We start from the raw sequence: 13,563 nt of genomic DNA, 5'->3' as shown, positions 1-13,563 counted from the left end.
TCTTCCTCTCTAGAGTGGCAGGATGTCGGACGAGTGATGCTCAGGAAGGCTTTGGCAGGCCAACAAAGACAGACCCTCAGCTGTAGGGTGTAGGTTTTCAGGACCAGCATCCCCTTTGGCAGGCACACAGAGGCCGCTGCCATGAGTCGGGAATGAGGACCCATGAGACTCTAGCTTTTATTTACTCAGGCGGCTAGCGTCCTGCACATTTCTCATCTGAGTGAAGTAAGGAAAAAAACAAGACAAGAAAGAGAGATAAAAACATGCTTTCTTTTGCCCTGACTCTGATCTCATCAGTCAGTGTTCACACACTTGCTCATGGACACTAGACAATCCTGACATTGACATCTTAAAATGTGTTAAATCACAGTTTTCTTGCTGATCAGAAGTACATTATTCTATACAGTCAAACCAAAAATTATTCAGACATTTTTTATATATTTTTATCAGTGGGTGCAGGACACTATAGTTAATTTATGTAAGTGAGGATAGCAAAATAAAGTAAACTGTGACATATTATACCCAAAAATTCTTCATACAGTGGACTACCAGTAAAATTGATAAAAATTTGGAACCAAAACACTTTGACCTGACCATGTTTTGCTTAAGTGTTATCTAACATAATTAAGATTATTTTTTTTCTGACACGGTTTAACTCTGTCATATTTTATTACCATTTTTTTAAACTACAGTGAATAAACTGTATTAATGAATGAAATGTTCAAGGTGTCTGAATACATTTTGGTTTGACTGTATTCCATTGTATTATGGGTAATCATTTGTGTTAACATTGAGCATTGTTGATGCTTTTAGTTCTAAACTGTGCAATAGAAAGGGAGTCAATAGAAAAGGGAGAATTATTCAGAATGTGTATCTTGGGCTGAGCTGTGTAAAGCTGTGTGTTTAAAGGAACAGCAGGTCAACCTCTATTGTTATCTGTTTCCTGAAGATAGGCTGCCATGGGTTAAGTGCTCATAAATGCATGTTACCCTGGCAGAACCTGAGCTAAAAACAATGGAAGAGACATGAATATGTGAGTAGGTTACTTGAAGATGTCTCATAAATCCTTGCCATTTCCCTTTGTTCTTCCCCTTTCCCAGCAAAGCCTCATTGGCAATTCATGAGGATATGGAAAAATTGCCCAGTTTATGGTGTTTCTGAAGAACTAGTTAGTTTTAAGGAAGGCCTGTATAATTAGTTTGCGTTATGTCCACCAGACATATTTCTTAGGGATATAGGGACTCTAAGCAAAGCCCTTCAAATAGTGTAATTAACAGATAATAAACCAAAAATATATGTAATAACTATGACCTTTTATTTTGTTAAACAATGACCGTATAAATGCAGTCTTGAATGGAGAATGATTCAGTGTAAGCTTAGACTCATGGGGTGATTCTCACTCTGTGTGCAAAAGCTCATAACTATTAGGTTAGAAATATTGTGATTGCACAACATCCAGCAATTTGAGTCTTTTTTATGCTGCAACTATTTTCAAGTGGTCATTTGTCTGTTCTGACAGACACCTGGGAGTGGGTACCACACTATAAATCAGCACCAGTAGATATTAAGTCCTAATATGTAAAAAAAAAAAAAAAAAAAAATGCTTTTCATGGGGTGCACTTACTTTTTCGGAGCAATGTAATAATGTGACCACTACTCACACCAGGCAATTTCAAGTCTGACAGTGACTGTTTGGATATTTACTGTTGAATGCAGAGAATCTGTACACAAGTGGTGCTGTGATGTCCATCGTGGATGCATTAAATGGGATGAATTTAAGAGACAAAACCTTTCATATTTAGTAATTTCCAGTGCTGACTGTTAGCACTGTAAAATGCAACGTGCTATCAACATGCCAAAATGCTCACAGAGAGGTTGCGTCTCTTATTTGAGAACCGCATCTCACTTTAAATCCACATCATATACAAATATTAAACTGACATCCAACAACCAACTAGTCAATTATTCAACCAACTTGGACTTTTTGGTGAAATTTTTATATATACAGTTGCAAGAAAAAGTATGTGAACCACTTGCAGAATCTGTGAAAATGTGAATAATTTTAACAAAATAAAGGAGATAATACAAAATGCATGTTATTTTTTATTTAGTACTCTCCTGAGTAAGATATTTTACATAAAAGATGTTGACATATAATCCACAAGACAAAAAAAAATAGCTGAATTTATTAAAATAACCCCATTCATAAGTACGTGAACCACTGATTCTTAATACTGTGTGTGGTTACCTGGATGATCTACGACTGTTTGTTTGTTTTGTGATGGTTCTTCATGAGTCTCTTGTTTGTTCTGAACAGTTAAACTGAGCTCTGCTCTTCAGAAAAATTCTCCAGGTCCTGCAGATTCTTCAGTTTTCCACCATCTTTTGCATATTTGAACCCTTTACAGCAGTGACTGAATGATTTTGAGATCCGTCTTTTCACACTGAGGACAACTGAGGGACTCAAATACAGCTATTAAAAAAGGTTCAAACATTCACTAATGCTCCAGAAGAAAACACGATGCATTGAGAGTCGGGGGGTGAAAACTTCTGAACAGGATGAAATTTTTTTTTCTTATTTTGTTTAAATATACATTTTTTTTTCATTTAGTACTGCCCTTCGGAAGCAACAGAAGATACTTTCATGTTTCCCGGAAGACAAATTAAATACAATTTACCTTGATCTTCAAATTCCACATGTTTTCACCCCCCGTCTATTAATGCATCATGTTTCCTTCTGGAGCATCAGTGATTGTTTGAACCTTTTTTAATAGCTGTATTTGAGTCCCTCAGTTGTCCTCAGTGTGAAAAGATGGATCTCAAGATCATTCAGTCACTGCTGTAAAGGGTTCAAATATGCAAAAGATGGTGGAAAACTGAAGAATCTGCAGGACCTGGAAAATTTTTCTGAAGAACAGAGCTCAGTTTAACACAACTCAATTTTCACAGATTCTGCAAGTGGTTCACATACTTTTTCTTGAAACTGATATATATATATGAGAGAGAGAGAGAGAGAGAGAGAGATTTATAGAAAGGAGAGACTTCTCACATATGCCATTTTGTTAGAAGACAGACATCTTGTTGCATCTGTATACCACAAAACAGTAAAATGTTAACGCATTCTGTCTTGTCTTCTGGGTGTTTTTGACAGATGGAACTGATATAGAAGATGACCCATCCTGCTCTTGGCCTGCATCCTCGCCATCTAGTAAAGACCACACATCTCCAGGCCATGTCGATGACTATGAATACGGTGAGGATGAAGGAGGTGCCGGCCTACCCTACCCATGCCAGTTTTGTGCAAAATCCTTCAGTCGCCTGAGCTTCCTTAAGTGCCACGAACAGAGTCACAGAGATAAACTTCCTTTCAGCTGCACATACTGCAGTCGCTTGTTTAAGCACAAGCGCAGCCGTGACCGACACATCAAGCTTCACACTGGTGACAAAAAGTACCACTGCGGAGACTGTGACTCTGCATTCTCACGCAGTGATCATCTAAAGATCCATATGAAAACACACGCTGCCAACAAGCCCCATAAATGCCCAGTGTGCCGCCGTGGGTTCTTGTCCACCAACTCACTTCATGGACACATGCAGGTGCATGAACGTGGGAAAGATGGAGCGAAAGGAATGTCTCCTCAAGAGTGGAGGTTAAAAGAGACACGCAAATGCAGCCGCTGTGAGGAGGGTTTCGACATGCCTGAGGAACTGCAGAAGCACATTGCAGAAAGCCACCCAGAGTGTTCTTCTCCTGTAGGAGGGAGTCTAGAACCTGGTCTGCAGTGCATTTATTGCCACGAGCCATTCAGTGATGAGGGAATGCTTCTAAGCCACATTGATCAGGTGCATGGAAGAGACCAGAAAAGCAACACATGCACTGTGTGCTTTGAGCACTTCCCCACTGTAGAGGAGCTGTACACTCACATGGATATTCACCAACTACCAGAGTCCAGCAATAGCCCCTCCGTGTTGCCCGTAGGTTATACTTCTGTTTCAAGCACTACCCCAGACTCTAACCTTTCTGTTGACAGTTCGACCATGGTGGAGACCGTTTCCACAGTCCCCAAGACACGTGGGAGAAGAAAGAGGGCCATTCATAATGATGTGTGTAGGCGATCTGCCAAACAGCCAAAAATTGAATACAGCTGCATTTACTGCAACAAACAAGTTTTCTCAAGCCTCGCTGTGCTGCAGATTCATCTTAAAACAAAGCATGCTGACAAGCCAGAGCAGGCGCATACCTGCCAGTTTTGCTTGGAGATCCTTCCATCCCTTTGCAATTTGAACGAACACCTGAAACAGATTCACAATGCAGAGGATCCCTCAGGTGTCCTTGCTAACCTGTCTGATGGCCTGCTACAGTGCAACTTCTGCCCAGAGGTGCTTGGAGATCTTAATGCTCTGCAAGAGCACATACGGCGCTCACATGGCTTTCCTAATCCAGTAACCAAAGAAAGCAATGCATTCTTTTGCCCCAAGTGCTTTATGGGATTTTTAACTGAGGCCACTCTAGAAGAACATGTCAGACAGACCCATTGTGACTCTGGAAGCTTGCAATTTGACTCTCCTCTAGCGGTCACTCCAAAAGATCCTGTTGTGGAGATCTATTCTTGCTCTTACTGTACCAACTCCCCCATTTTTAACAGTGTTCTGAAGCTTAACAAGCACATAAAGGAGAACCACAAGAACATCCCTCTTGCTCTGAATTATATCAATAATGGGAGAAGATCTCTGCGAGTCCTCAGCCCCTCATCTCCAGTGTCTGTAGAACATGCCTCACTATTCAAACAGAACAGCACTTCCTTATGTTCAAGTGAGTTCATTTGTAACCAATGTGGGGCTAAGTACACCAGCTTAGACCTTTTCCAGACACACCTAAAGACCCACCTTGATGGTGTTGTGCCACAGCTAACCTGTCCACAGTGCAACAAGGACTTTCCTAACCAGGAGTCTCTGCTTAAACATGTGACTGTCCATTTCACCATCATGTCTACATACTACACCTGCGAAAGCTGTGACAAGCAATTCACATCCGTTGATGACTTGCAGAAACACCTTTTGGATATGCACACATTTGTGTTTTTTCGCTGTACTCTCTGCCAGGAGGTGTTTGACTCTAAAGTGTCAACTCAACTCCATCTTGCAGTGAAGCACAGTAATGAGAAGAAGGTATACCGATGTACTTCTTGCAACTGGGATTTCAGGCATGAGGCTGACCTTCAAATGCATGTCAAACATAGTCACCTTGAAAACCAGGGCTGCTCACACCGTTGCATTTTTTGCGCTGAGTCCTTTAGCACAGAAGTAGAGCTGCAGTGTCATATTACCACCCATAGCAAGAAGTACAATTGTCACTTTTGCTGCAAAGCCTTCCATGCTGTCTATCTGCTAGAACGTCACCTTCGTGAAAAGCATTGTGTGTTTGAGGGAAAGACCCAGAACTGCAGCACCAATGGGTCCACGTCAGGTAGTGGTGATTCAGTTGCCAAAGATGATGGAGATTTTCAGGGCTTTCTGACCAACAGCCATGGAGGAACTGGTCCAGGGGAGTCTCGCAACAGTCAGGATGGCAGCGAAGAAGACTTTGATACTTCAGAGGTCATGTATAGCTGTGACATCTGTGGTGCATCCTATACCATGGAGTCTCTCCTAACCAATCACCAACTTCGTGACCATAACATTCGCCCAGGAGAGAGTGCTATGCACAAGAGAAAGGCAGAAATGATCAAGGGAAACCACAAATGCAATGTCTGCTCTAGAACTTTCTTCTCAGAGGGAGGACTTCGGGAGCACATGCAAACACACCTAGGGCCTGTCAAGCACTACATGTGTCCCATTTGTGGAGAGCGTTTCCCTTCACTACTTACTCTGACAGAACACAAGGTCACTCACAGCAAAAGCCTGGACACTGGAAGCTGCCGGATTTGCAAATTACCTCTGCAGAGTGAGGAAGACTTCCTGGAACATTGTCAGATGCATCCAGATTTGCGCAATTCTTTGACTGGTTTCCGTTGTGTTGTCTGCATGCAGACTGTCACCTCAACCCTCGAACTTAAGATACACGGCACCTTTCACATGCAGAAGACTGGAGCAGCATTTGCAAATCAACCAACTGCATGTTCAGCTGCCACACAACTTCAACATTGTCAAAGCCAGAAAGTTGTCAAGTGTGCTGCATGTCTCAAAGAGTTCCACTCTAAGCAAGACTTGGTGAAACTTGACATTAATGGTTTGACATATGGCCTGTGCACACTATGTGTCAATGCTGCTGGTAGTAAGAGCTCAACTGTAAATGGAGGGAAACAGTTGCATCAAGGGTCTCAAATGTCAATAGGTCCAACTGCTGGATGGACCCAAGTGGAGAGCCTTAGCCCTGGTCCTGTGAAGGGAAAGACTGTCTCTTCTTCCTCATCGTCTTCATCAGTATCACCCTCTATTTCCAAGACCCGTTGTTCCAGCTGCAATGTTAAATTTGAGTCAGAGGCAGAGCTTCAAGCACACCTGCAGACAGTACACAGAGACCAAACACCAGAGGGTGCTCAGTTAAGGACTCCCGAGGGCTCCCCCATGTCACGAGTTAGCCCCACCCAAAGTGACGAGGTAAGGTTTGCCTCACAGTAAACCTATATATGCAGTACATTTGCCATCGATACAGTAGTGATAATTATTGTTGTTAAAGATTTATTGTGTAGTACCATTTACTTAATTAAAGAGGAGTTTTTGTGTACAAAGAATATGTATTTTCTTGTTTAAGCAATATTGTCCAACACTATTTATCTCTGTTTGATGTTTCTTTTTTTCCCCACTGTTCAGAAGAAGACTTACCAATGCATCAAGTGTCAGATGGTCTTTTATAGTAAATGGGACATTCAGGTCCATGTGGCCAATCATATGCTAGGTAAGACTGTTTTAATTTGAATCTGTAATAAATGGCTAATTATATTTCAATGTCAATTTTGGGTATGTGACCCCAACGTGACCCTTTTTCCCTTTATTTCCATTTGGTTCTGATTCATTTTTATTTATTACACCTTAATTATGTTACTGGAAAACCCACTGAAATATATCTCTTGTATATACAGTCAAGGATTTTAAACAGCCATGGGAACTTGCTTCATCCTCTCCTCAGGTCATTTTGACTGGAAATTCATTTTCTTCTAATTTTTAAAAGTTTAGTTTTCATTGGAATTGTACAAGACTGTCACACTTGAAATTGGAACACACACACACAGACACACACAAATGACTGGGTTCAAGGAGTTTTTGTGGTTATAATAAAAATAGTAACAAATCCTTCCCTCTCAACCCCTATAGAAATGAATGGAAATTGGGGAAGGGGGGGGCAGAAGGAGCATCTGGCACAATCAAGAACATACACCACACACACACACACACACACACACACACACACACACACACACAGTCAGTAACAATGAAGACTGTACTGGCCTTGTTAGCATTCTCTAGCATCTAACTATCCAGTAAGTTAAACAGTGACTCAAAAAACTTTGCTGTAGACATCAAGTCATTGATGAAGTTTATGATTAAACTGTCAAACTGTCAAAATATGCAAAAGACACTATTACTAAGTATGAAATTGAAAGATTACAGATTGATGATAAAGTTAAATAAACCAAGAAAATGTACATCAAAATAACCTTCTCAAGCATATCACACAATAAATGATCACACTGTGTACATTGTGTTTAACAGATGCAAAGAAAGATGATGTTTGAGGATGTCACAGCTACCACAATTTTTCTGAACTTCTGCAGTAGAACTGGTACTTCCTGCTTCTTGAACTAAGAGGCTAATTGTGACTGCTTTTCAAAATTAAAGTCCTCAGAGTAGACATACATAAAATAAGTCCCATCAAAATCTAAATCAACACAGTCCTGCACAAAGACTACAGATATGAAGTGGTTAGATTTGAACACATTTACAATGCAGAACATCCTCTAACTTACTATTATTATTAAATATAGTAAGTTAGAGGTAAAAATAAAGAAAAAAATATTATCAGAATAAAACGACATAAGCTTTCTTGGCGAAAAAAATAAATAAATAAATAAATGAAGTATTATAATTTTAATGCTTTGGGTCTTTTCGACCCGCTGTTGAAACATTCAGTTTGAGAACAATGTCAAAGAATGTCAAAGAGAACAAAGTTCCAGTGTGAAATGTATTTCAGGAAAATGACATAATTTGTCATGGGTCTTAGTGGTTATCTTCTCTCCTGTTCTTTATTTGTTACTCTTATTTGTTCATATTCATGATTTGAGGTGTTTTGTGGAAAGAGAATATGCTGGAACAGAATTGCGTCTCTGCTAGAAAGAAGCATGTTCCATTTTTCTCAATAGATATAAAGCTTTTAATTTTCAATTGGTTCTGCTGAAGCATGTTCTGTTTTAGTCTCACATCAAGTGTGTGTGTAAATCTGGACTGTAATTCCCTCTCAACCAGCATGTGCCAAACTGCAAAGGGAAAAACTAAAGCCTGATTTGAGAAGCTTTAAATACATTTTCCCTTGAAAAAAGGGTACAATTTCTTCAGTTAATGGCCATCTGTAAAGATGAGGTGAAACGGGGGCTATGGGGTCATCTGCACTCAGCTGTCAGTGTTATTAGCGCATGTAATGGAGCAGGCACTGCTCTTCTGGGTGTTGTTTCTAAGCACATGTCCCTGTTTTATTGCCATCGATAAGTCAATATGTAGAGAATTGGAGGGTGTTAAATGTGAGCACAGAAGCCAGTAGGTCCCTGTAACCTGGCCTTTTGGTTTGTAAATATAGAAAAGTGTTCCTTTTTTGTGCATATTTGATTCACAGTCATTAATATTGTTGATTTCCACAGAGACGTCTTTCAGAAAGCAATCAGATCTCACACCGATAAGGAAAGAAGGTGGAGGTAGGTGTGAACTGGACAGTAGGGATTGGTCTTGGCCACAGAAGCCCTGAGGTGCCTGCAGATAGAAACTCACAGCTTGAATGGCCTAAATCCATATTTGCTGTTCAGTTGGTTTGTCTGTTGTTGAAGATGTAAAAAGGCTTCAGCACCACTAAAGAAAGCCAAGAACATTTGATTTGTCACCATAACTGTCACCAGCATATGTCTGATAATGCAAGATGAGACAAAAGGAAATATGGCAAATTTCCATCATCCTCTAATGCTTTTTTTTTTTTTTGTCAAGTTGGTGGGCCACCTTCTCAAGGACAGTCACACATGGGTGTCCTGCATGTGACATGAGGTGGGGGTGGCTGATTACAGTGGCTCACACTCAAGCAGCAAACACATCCAGCCTTGTGTCGTTCCATTGCATGGTGGGGAGTGAGTGGCCTGGGCAGCCCAGCCAGTGGAGGGTTGGTGAGGTGGATGGCAGAGACCAATTGGTGGAGGCTTGGAGCAGTGTAGGATGCACATTTGTTGTCCAGCAGGCCACTCTGTGTGAGGCAGTACTGTGGGCTGATGTCATGCTGAAAGGAGAGAGGAGAAAATCTTTTGAAAAAAAGAGGAATGAAGTGGATAAACAGAGCAGGAGAGAGACATTACTGTCAAGTATCTTTATTACGGTGTGGAACATGTCTTATTAGATGAGTTATTTTTTAAAGGATGTTTAAATGCATCATGTAAATTGATGCTTGCTTTTTTAATGCCACTCAGATTAAAGAAGACTGTGTGCATTTCTTGACAATATTCTGTCTCTGTCTGCAAGACTTTCTGCTGCATTGACTTGTAATGGATTATTATGGCCATAATCAATGTACATCAGATTTATTTGCTTGTTTGGTTTGTTTGTTAGATTTGTTTATTTGAGATTTTAAAGAACATTTTCAAGATTTTAGATAACATTGCCTATAAATATGACATTTAGCTAACATGTTTCAAAGGAAAGAACTATGCACACAAATCAATAAAATTGCAAGTCACACATGATTAAAACTATTGTTTGATTAAATACTCTACCAAATTCAGAAGTCTCTTAAGTCACCGCGGCTGAGGATGCCATATGCCCCAGGAGCCTCTGAAAATACTTGAAAGTAGTGGAGTCCAACTCCACACCAAGAAAAGAGATGTTCTGCACTGGGTAGGGTTTGCTCTTTTCCCAGTTGACCCGAAGTCCCAATCGGGCTAGGTGCTTGAGGACCAGGTCACTGTGTGCAAACAACAACTCTCAAGAGTGGGCTAGGATCAGCCAGTTGTCAAGGTAGTTGAAGATGCAGATGCCCACTTCTCTTAACGGGGCAAGGGCGGCCTCTGCGACTTTGGTGAAAATGTGAGGAGACAGGGACAACACCAAAAGGAGGACCTTGTACTGACATGCCCGTCCTTCGAAGGTGAACGGCAGGAATGGCCTCTGCCAAGGAAGGATCGAGACAAGTACGCGTCCTTCAGGTCAATCACCACGAACCAATCTTGGTGTTGGACACATGTCAGCAGAACCTTTTTTTTTATCTAGGCGAAGGGACAGGCTCTATTGCATCCTTCGCTAGAAGAACTGCGATCTCCGCCTGAAGTACAGCAGCATTCTTGCTTTGGGCTTGAGACCTCGGGTTCTAAAGGTGGAAGTGGACTGGCACCGAGACGTTCCCTTTCAAAAGCTTCTCTCAATGCTGCGCTGCTAGTGCTATTGTTGACTCAAGGACATGTGAGCCCGGAGTCACATGAACATTCAAACTATAAAATCTGATGAATGTACGCAGAGAGGACCAACCTGCCGTATTGCAAACTACGGCAGTATCCTTCACCCGGCGTATCCCTCACCCAGTGTGACATTGTTTGCTTGGTGGCAACCGCCCCCCTGTTACGACCCCCATAGCAAATGAAAAGTTGCTCCAACTTGCAGCACTGGCTAGTGCAGTGAACATAAGCCTGAAGAGCATGGACTGGACACAGTCAGTGAAGTTTCTCCTGCTCCTGCGTAGTGAACGGCGGAGGACAGAAGGCTTCAAGAGTGACCGGATATACAGTCGAGAATAGAACCTTAGGTAGATAGTCAGGGTGAGGATGCAAAATAGCTTTTACCATTCCAGGGGCAAAGTTTAAGCAGGAATGGCTTGATCGACAGAGCCTGCAAATCCCCAATTCTTTTTAGTTTAGTAATAGCCATGAGGAAAACCATCTTTAGGGTCAGAAGCTTGTCAAGCTGACTCTAGAGTTTCAAAGGGAGTCTCAACCAGCCCCTCGAGGACTATGGCTAAGTCCCACAAGGGGATCTTGGCTCTAATGAGAAGCCTCAGTCACCTGGCCCCACGGATGAAGCGGGTGATCAGAAGGTGCTTCCTGACTGGAGCCCTGTCAATCAGGGCGTGGCAGGCTGATATGGCAGCCATAAAAACCCTGAGAGTCAGAGCATGTGCCTTCTGATGACTTTCCCTGCAGAAAATCCAGCACTGAAACAATCTGGCAGTGGACTGGGTCTGCATGGCATGCTGTACACCACCTTTCAAAGACACCCCATTTAGTGGCATATATTGTTCTTGTGGAGGGAGCGCTAGCACTGAGAATGGTCTCTGATGTCAGCTGAAAATCTAGTGTCCCTCAGTTGGTACCCTTCAGCGTGAGGGTGTCGGGAAGGATCTGATTGATGTATTTTTATGTGCCCCGTCCCAAAGGGGGCCACTCCCACAGACCTGGATGCCTCCCCATGCCTTGCCATGCCACGCCACACCACACTCTCTTTTTGAGCCTCTCTCCTTTGAGAAGGACTGGGTTGGGGCTGGGTAGCCGACAGCCTCTTCCCTTGAGTACGGCAGGGAAGAAACTGTACAAAAGTTTCTTCGTACCTCTTCGCCTCCCAGAATCTGCTGACAGTTGTGTTCACCAAGTCGCCAAACAGCCTGGAAAGCTAGAGTGGGCATCCAAGAGAAACACACTGTCTCTTTTTTGATGCCCATGAGATTAAGCCACAGATGTCTCTCTGTGGTGACCAAATCACCCATTTGCTGAACTTGTACCAACTGACTGCTGCAGATTAATTTTAGCATTGATAGTGTTGACATAAAAACACATAAATCCGAGTCTGAGGATGTGAACAGTTCAGAGTAGAATTTCATGGGTTGCTGTCTCTAAATTACAGTTACGACATGGCGTGAACACAGCATAAGCTCATTGTTTTGGTCAGGAGGAACTGTAAAAGACTGCTGCTGTTCTTTTGCGGTGCTCTGTGACTGTCTGTCCACAACTCTGTATAGCCTCATTGAATGAGCTGATGACGTGTGATGTCTGCACAAGCAGGGTGCACTGTGGTATGGAAATGCATACGCTGACAGGCAGGTAGGACATCGTATCAGACCGAATGCAATGTTTTGATGAACATTTTTTGGACCAGAGAATTCCACAGATGATATATGTAAATTTTTAATATTTAGACCACTTCTATCATTGGTTGCTCTCAGGATGTAAAGAGAGTTTCAACCAGAATGAAAAAAATTGCCTACCCTACCCTACTGTAACGAAGCGGGACTCAGGGTAGGATCCATTTGCAAGCTTTATTAAACAGAGTTCGTAGTCAAACAGGCAATGGTGGAACAACAGCAAACAGGTATGGCAGAGAGCAGGCAGAATCGTAGTCGAGGAACAGGCAATGGGCCAGGGCTGGCAGATAACAATCGTAAATCCAAAACAGAGCAAATAGTCCAAAGGGCAGGCAGCAGAGAATCGTACACGGGGAACAGACAGGATCAGTAACAGACAAGCAAACACAATGAAGAACGCTCAAAATTGCCACAAGAGTAAACAAGACCTCGCAAAGTGTATGTGGATGTGAGTGGCTTAAATAGTCCAGGTAATGTGCTGCAGCTGGGTGTGGTGATTACTGATTGGTAGAGTGAGTGCAGGTGATAACCAGGGAGGATTGTGGGAAATGGAGTCCGGGAATGACTGGAACCGTGACACCTACCCTATTAAGTGTGCCAAAACACTATATTCAGCTCACACCTAAGTATATTATTTTAAAGTGTATATTATTCCTGTAATAAGTACTCTTTAAAAAAAAAAAAAAAAAAAAGTATACATGCTAAAGTGTACTTATTTAAAAGGCATTTAGCAACTGTTACACACGACTTGAATGGTATGAATTCTTTAGATTTTTTGGGGTCTCTGTGTTTGTGGCGTTTGTGGAGCTCAGTTTGGTTTCTCTTGTTTTTCTTATTGCTTTGGCCCCCTGGGGTCTGCTGGTGAACAGGATGCTGATTAGTGACGCTCTCATTGAAGTCCTTCATCATGCCCTCTGGCTGCAGTCATGGAACCCTGTGGAATGTTCCAGAGAGTTCTAATAAGATTCAGGTGCTTCAAACCAGTGGCCCCATGCCAGATCTTTCCTAACTCCCAGCACCATGGTTTATAACTGTCCTACCCAAAAGAGATGAACTTAATCTGAATACCCTATGGAGCTTTAAGTTTAGATATATCATAATGATTATTCAAGCAGTAGCCTTTATTATGATTATCTTATGCTAATGTTAGTGATATAAAAATGTATGTGAAAAATGTGTATATTTTTATGTGTATATGCACACATTTCTTTTCCGTCGAGGTGAGTTGGAACTGTAGGTGGGGTTGCTTG

The 13,563-nt window shown here is 41.9% G+C and overlaps 1 protein-coding gene across 8 annotated transcripts in view; it reads left to right on the top strand.

Moving 5' to 3' along the window:
- Window positions 1–13,563, top strand: part of LOC127506226 (zinc finger protein 521) — a 97,432-nt gene that overhangs the window by 49,081 nt on the left and 34,788 nt on the right. For 7 of the 8 annotated variants that reach the window (XM_051882555.1, XM_051882545.1, XM_051882539.1 and 4 more), the window contains 2 exons: window positions 3,152–6,600; window positions 6,814–6,898. In XM_051882555.1, the coding sequence (XP_051738515.1) occupies window positions 3,508–6,600; window positions 6,814–6,898 (3,178 nt within the window). In that variant the 5' untranslated portion in view covers window positions 3,152–3,507. The remainder of the gene's footprint in view (window positions 1–3,151; window positions 6,601–6,813; window positions 6,899–13,563) is intronic. The other variant, XM_051882515.1, reaches the window with a different exon arrangement.

This window comes from Ctenopharyngodon idella, chromosome 2, assembly GCF_019924925.1.
Source record: "Ctenopharyngodon idella isolate HZGC_01 chromosome 2, HZGC01, whole genome shotgun sequence".
NCBI classification, from domain to species: Eukaryota; Metazoa; Chordata; class Actinopteri; order Cypriniformes; family Xenocyprididae; genus Ctenopharyngodon; species Ctenopharyngodon idella.
This window is presented reverse-complemented; position numbering and strand designations above follow the sequence as displayed.